This window comes from Chlorocebus sabaeus, chromosome 20 (genome assembly GCF_047675955.1).
Source record: "Chlorocebus sabaeus isolate Y175 chromosome 20, mChlSab1.0.hap1, whole genome shotgun sequence".
Classification (NCBI taxonomy): domain Eukaryota; kingdom Metazoa; phylum Chordata; class Mammalia; order Primates; family Cercopithecidae; genus Chlorocebus; species Chlorocebus sabaeus.
This window is the reverse complement of record NC_132923.1, coordinates 120,919,358-120,928,204: the sequence shown is the minus strand read 5'-3', so window position 1 is coordinate 120,928,204 and position 8,847 is coordinate 120,919,358. Positions and strand designations below refer to the sequence as shown.

At 56.4% G+C, this 8,847-nt stretch overlaps 1 protein-coding gene across 3 annotated transcripts; it reads right to left on the bottom strand.

The window, feature by feature from the left end:
* Positions 1–4,712: 4,712 nt before the first annotated feature.
* On the bottom strand, positions 4,713–8,829 carry HSPB7 (heat shock protein family B (small) member 7). 3 transcript variants are annotated; one of them, XM_007980398.3, is made up of 3 exons: positions 8,519–8,829; positions 7,827–7,975; positions 4,713–6,523 (listed from the first exon to the last, which is right to left on the bottom strand). In XM_007980398.3, exons 1-3 carry the CDS (start codon positions 8,715–8,717, stop codon positions 6,344–6,346), a joined length of 528 nt encoding a protein of 175 aa, XP_007978589.1. In that variant the 5' UTR covers positions 8,718–8,829; the 3' UTR covers positions 4,713–6,343. The 3 variants fall into 3 exon arrangements, with proteins under 3 accessions (XP_007978589.1, XP_007978591.1, XP_007978590.1); XM_007980400.3 differs by having other exon boundaries at positions 7,827–7,960; positions 8,519–8,823; XM_007980399.3 differs by having other exon boundaries at positions 7,827–7,972; positions 8,519–8,814.
* Between the last annotated feature and the right edge of the window lie 18 nt (positions 8,830–8,847).

The following is an 8,847-nucleotide window of genomic DNA, read 5'->3' as shown; positions in this document are numbered from 1 at the left end:
CAGTCATCAGCCCCGTGAGAAACCAACTTACCTGTCCAAACCCAAAGAATGGACTCAGAGGCACGGACAACAGTGGAAGAGAGACTTTTAATGAAGGTCTTACAAGATCAGGTGTCTGGTGGGCAGGCACAGCCAGCACAGTTACAAGCAATTTACCCCCTAGTGCGCAGGTCCCTCCCCTGGTTCCTCATAGGCTGAGTACTGTAGGATCACAATCTTCCTGGATGTCGCTTATTGGTTGTTGGGTAGGAGTTTTAGGTGTTTTCTTTAGGATTTTCTTGTTGCATTTTGTTGCAGCCTACAATACATTGCAATCATAGTCAGCTTAGGGCTTTCTCAAGTATTTGACTTAATGACCTAGGTAGTCAGGCCAGCTGTTAAGAATAGACAAAGCGAGCTATTTTGCAGGCTAGTAAACTTTCATTTTAGACTCAACTTTTTTAGTTTGGGTGAGGGCAACTAAGGGGGCCCCCGACAAGCAGGCACCGGCTATCAAAGCAGGCGCCTAGTATATTCTGTTCTTCTGTAGTTTGCGGGCTCAAACCTATTCAAGTCACTTTGTTTTGGAAATGGACCACTGTATACATTATTTCCTTTAGGCCCAAGGTGACAGAGGTGTGAAAAATTTGGAATAAGCAAAAAAATCACAAAAAATATCCAATACCATCTATGCATTGTCTGATTCTCAAGGGGGTGAGCATTTTTCTTTGCCTTTGAGCTATTTTACAACTCTTGTCTATTGTAAGTAGCCCATAGAAATGCAACATACTTCTTGTCTACAGACAAGCAGATTCTATCCTGTCCTGTTCAAGTCCAGTAGACTCTCCTTCCCCACTGTGGAAGAGGTCAGTGTTACCTCTGTGCACATTCATTTCAATATTCCCTGACCTACAGATATCATCTGTTCTTTGCCTTCTTCTTTGAACTGGTTGTAACATCTTACTGGTTCCTTCATTAACCATGAATTAAGTAAAATCATCAGCGAGAACGTAAAATGGTACAACCACTTTGGGAAACAGTCTGGCAGTTCCTCAAACAAACATGGAGCTTTCAGAGGACCCAGCAATTCCGCTCCTGGATATATACTCAAGAGAAGTGAAAACATTCGTCCACGTGAAAATCTGCACAAATGGCCAGGCGTGGTGGCCGGTGTAATCCCAGCACTTTGGGATGCCAAGGCGGGTCAATCACCTGAGGTCAGGAGTTCGAGACCAGCCTTGTCAACATGGTGAAATGCCATTTCTACTAAAAATATAAAATTAGCCAGCCGTGGTGGTGCATGCCTGTAATCCCAGCTACTCAGGAGGTTGAGGCAGGAGAATCGTTCGAACCTGGGAGGCAGAGGTTGTAGAAAGCTGAGATTGCACTACTGCACTGCAGTCTGGGTGACAACAGCGAAACTCCATCTCAAAAAGAAAAAAAACAAAATCTGCACGAGTGCACAGAGCAACATTAATCACCAAAACCAAAGGGTGTTCCACCCAAGCATCCATCAGCTGATGAAAAGGTAAGCAAATTGTGGCCTAGCCATACAGCAGAGTATGTTTCAGCCTTAAAGAGAGACAGATTATTGGACCATGCTACAATATAGGTGAATCTCGAAAACATTATGCCAGGTGAAAGATGTCAAATACAAATTTTTTTTTTTTTTTTTTTTTTTTTTTTTTTTTTTGAGACAGGTTCTCACTCTTACCGCCCAGGTTGGAGTATAGTGGTGTGTCCAGAATTCGTGGGTTCTTGGTCTTGCTGACTTCAGGAATGAAGCTGCAGACCCTTGTGGTGAGTATTACAGTTCTTAAAGATGGTGTGTCCGGAGTTTGTTCGTTCAGATGTTCACATGTGTCCGCAGTTTCTTCCTTCTGGTGGGTTCAAGGGGTCTCGCTGATTCCAGGAGTGAAGCTGCAGACCTTCGCAGTGAGTGTTACAGCTCTTAAAAGCAGCGTGGACTCATACAATGAGCAACAACAAGACTTACTATAAAGAGTGAAAGAACAAACCTGCCATAGTGCACAAGGGGACCTAATCTGATTGCCACTGCTGGCTCCTGCAGCCTGCATTTATTCCCTTATCTGACCCCACCCACATCCTGCTGATTGGTCCATTTTACAGAGAGCTGATTGGTCCGTTTTGATAGAGTGCTGATTGGTGCGTTTACAATCCCCGAGCTAGACACAGAGTGCTGATTGGTGCGTTTACAATCCTGTAGCTAGACACAGAGTGCTGATTGGTGTGTTTACAATCCTGTAGCTAGACACAGAGTGCTAGGCAGAAAAGTTCTCCAAGTCCCCACTAGATTAGCTAGATACAGAGCACTGATTGGTGCATTTACAAACCTTGAGCTACACACAGAGTACTGATTGGTTTATTTACAAACCTTGAGCTAGATACAGAGTACTGATTGGTGTATTTACAATCCCTTAGCTAGACATAAAGGTTCTCCCAGTTCCCACTAGACTAAGGAGCCCAGCTGGCATCACCCGGTGGATCTCGCACTGGGGCTGAAGGCACAGCTGCCTGCCAGGCGCGCGCCCTGGGTCCGCACTCCTCAGCCCTTGGGCGGTCGATGGGACCAGGTGCCGCAACACAGGGGGCGGCGCTCGTGGAGGAGGCTCAGGCCGCACAGGTGCGGGTACGGGGAGGCTTTGTATTTATCGAGTACGAGCTCAGGCAATCCACCCTCCTCAGCACCCTCCCCGCAAAGTGCTGGGAATGCAGGAGTGAGCCACTGCACCCGGCCATTTTTTATTTTATTTTATGTGAGTTGGGGTCTCACTGTGTCACCCAAGATGGAGTGCAGTGGTGTGATCAAGGCTCGCTGAAGCCTCCATCTCCTGGGCTCCAGCGATCCTCCCACTTCAGCCTCCCAAGTAGCTGGGGCCACAGGTGCATGTCACCATACCAGCTAATTTTCGTATTTTGTGTAGAGACGGGTTCTTGTCATGTTGCCCAGGCTGGTCTCTAAACCTTGGGCTCAAGCAATCCTCTCACCTCAGCCTCCTGAGCATGTGCTACTTCCATCTGAGTTTGAAGACAGGGTTTAGGAAGGGGCTTTGAACATCTGCCTGGACTCTTTGTGCTCTGGCTTTGGAGGGCTTCCTGGAGGAGGAGGCCTTTGGCCTGGGCTAGGCCTTCAGAGTGAGGAAACCTTCTAGGTCCTCTCTGCCCGTCCCAGTCTCTGGTATTACCTGACCTGGACTTTCTCACAGGTCTCCAGCCCCAGAGAGCTGCGTCTTTTCAATTTCCCCTACCTCCTGCCCGGGGCCACCCCCAAAGCTACAAGATGCAAGAATCACCTTTCCATGTGGGGGCTGCCAGGGTGGGAGGAGGGGAGCTGCCTCAGCCCATTGGTGGTGGCGACTGATCCAGGTTGACCCAGCAGAGGGCTTTCCAGAGCCATAGCAAGGATTCACATCCCAACCGTGCCACCTCCAGGCTGGGTGACCTTGGGCCAGTTTCCTGACCTGGCTGATCCTTCGTGTCCTCGGCACACCATTAATCATAGTAACCTGCTTTGCAGGACTCTTGTGGGAATCAGCAGCGCGCCTGGCACACACTAGTTGCTCAATGAATGGGACGGCTATAATTACTCTTCCGGGTGGGGGGCGGGGCGCAGCGCCTGCAGCCAGGCCTATATTTAGCCTGGAAGGAGGTTGGGGGCGCTGGGAGACAAAGCGCGGCTGCCAGTCTGGGCGCCCAGGGGGCGGCGCCGGCGAAAGCCCCGCGGCCGACCCGCCCTCCCCTACCGCAGGGTCACCTTGGCCGGGCTGGCGGCCAAGAGCTCCTTCCCACCCGACGTGCCCCAGCGGCCCAGCGGCCGCTTGGTCCCCTGAGCTGTCCTCATCCTCGCAAACTGCTGTCTCGTGGGGGGGCTGCTGGGGGCTGGCGGGGGGTTTCGGCCCCATTGACCACTTGGGAAGCTGCCTCCTTTCCCAGAACGGGCCGGCCAAGGGAGGGCTCACTGGGATCGATACGCCAAGGTGAGCCTGACCCCGGGTGGGGGGCGCGGGAGGGGGAACCAGGGTGGCTCCTCCCCCAACATCGCGCCAGTGAGTGTCGGGGCTGCAAATAGCCCAGTGGAATCAGTGAGTCATGGAGGCTGGAAATACCGCGCTCCCTCTGATCCCCTCCCTCCTCCTGACCGCAGCCGGTGGAGCTGCGCTGGGGAGCACGCCTGGGGATGTGAGGGGTGGGGGACCCTCCGGAGTGCTCCCCTCCCCAGGCTCCCTGAACCAGCCAGAACACCACCCCTCAAGTTCCAGCTGGCTTTGCCTCTGGGGCTGTGTGACCCTGAGCCAGTCACTCAGCCTCTCTGGGCCGCAGAATCCCCATTAGGTACTGGAAGGGCTTCAAGATTCGTCTGCCCACCTTTGTGACCCTGCGCCTGGGACTGAGACAGTGCTCGGCACAGTGCCCGCCACATAGCAAGACAGTAAATATCTCTGGAAGGAAAGAAATAATGAAAAGGGAAGGGCAGGCAGTTGGAAGAGAGGCTGTTGCTAGGGTTTTCCAGAAACAATCCTGGAGTTCCTGCCCAGGGATGTCTGGGGAGTCCACGGAAGAGGCTGAGGAACATCCATATTTTGTGAGGTCTTCAGTTTTAACTTGAGCTACAACCGCCACCCCCAAATCTCAAAGAAGGTGTGTCTGTTTCTCTCTCGAGGTTTCCAGCCCTGTCCTAAGTTAGAGAACTCCAGGCAGGCAGCCTCCAGAAGTCTGTGAGATTGTCCTTTATTGTGTATAGGTTCCAGCGTCAGGGCTCTCCCACAGACCCCTCCCCAGTCCTCCCCCAAGGGGCCCAGAATGGTGGGAGTGAGAGGCCACCCTAAGGCACACTGACCACAGACCCCTCCCCAGTCCTCCCCCAAGGGGCCCAGAATGGTGGGAGTGAGAGGCCACCCTAAGGCACACTGACCAGAGAGGCACGGAGGGAGGAGGCTGACTTGCCACTTGCCCTGGGGACCGCTGCTAACTGGGATCCACCCCTCCCCTCCACCCTACTTCTGTATGTGGGAGATGAAGCCAAGAGTCACTGGAGGCAGCAGGCATTCCCCAGGGTTAAGGCTGATGGAATATCCCTATACCAGATGGGAGATGGGGGCTTTTCCTATGACTCCCCCTATCCTCCAGCTGGAAGACGTGGGGAGGGGTGCATAGCCCTAGAGAGGTAGAATGAGGGGAAATACTCCTCAGTGCCCAGAGATGGGGAATTGAGAGTAGCTGTTGACACCCTGGGTTCAGATCTAACCTTCAGCGACGAAGCCGGGCAGTCAGTGGCTCGGAGTTGTTTCCCCATTGATGAAAATGGAGATTGTAAATCTGATTTGAGAAAGCTCTGAATTTGGCCTCAACCAATGGTAATGCTGAGTATTCGAAGGACAACGATAGGGGTGTGTGTGTGTGTGTGTGTGTGACACACACCGAGCCTATAGAGTCATAGATTAAAGAGGGGGATGGATGGGGAGGCGACTACCCGGAGGGGAAGGTGGCAAGAAGCTGGGGTCCAACCTTGAGGACCCAAAACTCCATCCACACCCTGGCTTCCATCTCTGTTAGGTGACCCTGTCTGCATGGGAGCAGCCGCAGGAACACAGGCCTGTGGGAGGGAGAAGGACCAGCCCCGCCCCCAACCCCACGTGGCCTTGCCTGGAGGCCCCAGCAGACGTGAGACGGCAGGAGTTTCATGCAGTTTATCACGAACCAGCTGTATTGGAAAAACCCCATCCATCTACAGATGTGGCGTGGCTCTGCCCTGGCACAGCCAGCTGGCTGGGGGCACAGGGTGGGCAGGCAGCCTGCTCGCTGGCATGGGGCTTGGAGGCCGGCAGAGGGGAAGTTTACCAGCACCACTGTCTCCTCTTGGCCTTGCTAAGCTCTCGGGCATTAGTTCCACTTAGATAGGCACCCCTGCCTGTGACCTTCCCTCTGTCTCTCCCACTTCCCTTGGCCAAGGGGGTTCCAGGTCCCTGGTCCCCTTGCCCTGCAGAGACTTCATAGATCAGAGGGTTTTTCTGTCTGTCTGTCCTGCAGAGCTTGCCCAGGTGTCCTGCTGGTCCCATTCCCCTTACCCACCACGGGTTCTTTAGATCTTCCTTCCCTGACCCCAGCCCCTGTTCTCTGGATTAAGTGGGGGAGGCCATATCTGAAATCTGGGCAGGCCAGGGAGTCCCTGGCCTGCTCTGGATAGAGTGGAGGGCCCTAGTTTGGGAGGATGGTCCACCTGGGGTCTGGGGAGCGTGGGGGCTGGAACCTGGGCTGAGATGTCCTGGGGCTGTTGTAATGGGGTTAGGAAGGCTTTGCTGGCAGGCGTGGGGCAGGGGGACAGGGAAAGGGAAGGGAGAGGCCCTCAGATTTTGATCTCCGTCCGGAAGGTCTGCTGGACGTGTTCTGTATGCGGGTGACGCCGTGCCCGGATGGTGAGGCTGCCGTCCTCCCGCAGAGCTGAGGTCACCGACGTCGGGTCCACGTCCTCTGGCAGCTGGCATTTGTGAGCGAAGGTGTTCATGACAGTGCCGTCAGCCGCCAGCTGGGGAAGGGGTGACCCGTCAGGCAGGCTGCCCCGATCCCTGTCCTGCTTGTGACAAGCTACAGCCCTCTTCTCCCTATTCTAACCACAGCCAGGCCCCACATGCCGAGGGGCTCTGCCCTCAGGTGCAGAGGGGCTGCCCAGGGGGGTGATGGTCACAGGCCGAGGGCTCTGCAGGGACAGCACAGGGGTGCTCCGTGGCGCTTCAGTAGCTCTAACGGACAGGCAAGGGGCATGGGGAAGAGGTGGGGCTTGGAGAGAGAGGCGGCTCCATGGCAGTGGCTCAGCATCTGGGGCTCATGGGGAACGCAGAGATGACAGACAAGAGCCGTGCCTTCCTGGAGCCCCAGACACATTGGGCATCTGCCCGCCGGGGCTGAGCGTGGCCCCTCCCCTGCAACTCAGCCAGCACATAGTGTCCAGGGGAGTTAGGGGCGGCTGAGTCACTGTTGGGGGTGGCAGGGCTGGCACGTGCTGCCCGCGGGTCCTGGTGCCCCCAGTCCATAGCATCCCTGGCAGGGATGCCCAGGAGTCCACCCTTGAATGTGGAGGGAGGAAGCCAGCCCTTGGGGGCTCAGGAGGCGGCCTGGGGCAGGTCCTCTCCTCTCTCCTGGCAGCCGTGGCTGTTCCTGGGCAACGCCCCTCTTCAGGCCTAGCCATGCCCTCCCCAGGGTGGAGGCCCCAGTGCCTCTTCCAAGTTCGGACTCAGACACCCTAGAGACCCAGTGACCCTGAGACCTGTGGGCAGACGGTGTGTGTGGTTTGGAGTGTGTGTGACCCTAAACTGCAGCGTCCCTGCCCAGCCTTGGGCCTAATTTAGGAGTCCCAAGATGGGGGATGGAGCTCTGGCTGTGGGAGGGAAGAGGGCTTGAGGTGTGTCACATGGAGAAACCCCTCCCCCACAGACCAGGTGAGTTCCCCAGCTACTGGCATCCACCCTCTACAGCTACCAGAGGAGCTGTCCTCACTCTGCCATCACCATCTCACACCCGTCATCTCCCACCCTCAAGCCCCCCCACCTCAGGCTCCCTCTGCCCACATCCCTCCATCCCTCTCCCATTCCCCGGAGGCTCCCTCAGCTGCCCAGGGCCCTGGAAGAAAGGATCTGGGAACCCTGGTGCAAAGAGAGGCCGTGAGGGGCCCCATGGCCGTGGGCTAAAGGGACAAGGCCTTCAATTAGCCCTGGGGGTGTTTGGGTGGGGAAGGGACACTGGCCAGGGTCTGGAGTCCCAGGATGGGAAGGGGGAGTAGGAGGCATTGGAGCTAGGAGCGAATTTGGGCTGCGATGAGTGGGGGGGCTCACCTTCTCAGCCCGCACCTCGATGTGGTTGTTGGAGGTGGTGACAATGATGTCTTCAGGTGAGAAGTCCCTCACATCCACTGCAAACTCATAGGCGTCTCCAAGGGTCTTGATGTTGCCTGGCGCCCCGGGGCAGGCTGTGGGGTGGGCTGCTGTGAGTGAGGCATGGAGCAGGCCTTGCGTGCAGATCCGGGAGTTCTGGCTCCTTCTCTTGGAGCAAGGGGCGGCTCCCCCAGGCTCTACCTCCCCCTGAGCTGTTTCTCCCTAAGTTTCTCCTCATTCCTACAGCCCACCTTTTCTGGGGTGGGGATGGGGCCTCACCCAACACAGTGTGTGTGTATATGAGGCTAGATCTGTAACAACCCCACCCCAGGCCTGGAGCCTGGGGGCCGCCTCCCACCCCTCACCCCGTCCGGCCCTCCAGGGCTCCAGCTGGGATTGGCTGCGGTTCCAGAGCATGGGTGGCCATGGAACCATGTCCAATCCCCAGGGCCACGACTGTTCCTTAGAGGCCCACCTGTTTTCATGGCCACATCTGTCCCTGTGGCCACATCTGTCTTGGTGGCCACACATGGCTGCAGGCTGTGCAGCACCTGTTCCAGGCGGACCGGCAGCCACAGCCTGTTCGGTGGCGCCCTGGAGCAGATGTCCCCTCCCTGTGCGCCTCCCCTCCCCTCAGGGCCCGGATCACTTGCCTGGGAAGGCCAGGGGCTCCGAGTGTGGCCGCATGAAGCTGCCAAAGTCATCGGAAAACATGCTCAGGGCCTTCTCCATGGGTGGGTCCTGGGCCGGGAGGGCACGGGAGGCCGAGGAAGAGGTGGAAGAGGAGGAGGAAGAGGAGGAGGAATGGAAACTTCTCTCCGCTCGGAAGGTGGAAGAGGTCCTGTGGCTCATCCACGGGCGGCGCCGGGCCCTGCCCAGGCGGGCAAGGGCTGGACAGGAGAGGGTGTGGGCACAGGCCTCTGGGGGAGCGTGCCGGGCCCCGACTGCGGCCGCTTTATAAGGCCGACTGTCCCTGGGCTTG

Excerpts from the sequence above, each read along its gene's own strand:
- HSPB7 (XM_007980398.3), bottom strand. The coding sequence starts at position 8,717 with ATGAGCCACAGGACCTCTTCCACCTTCCGAGCGGAGAGAAGTTTCCAT. Across the intron at positions 7,976-8,518 it reads GGAGCCCCTGGCCTTCCCAG|CAGCCCACCCCACAGCCTGC; the intron begins GCAAGTGATCCG and ends CCTCACTCACAG. Across the intron at positions 6,524-7,826 it reads TCGAGGTGCGGGCTGAGAAG|CTGGCGGCTGACGGCACTGT; the intron begins GTGAGCCCCCCC and ends CCCCTTCCCCAG.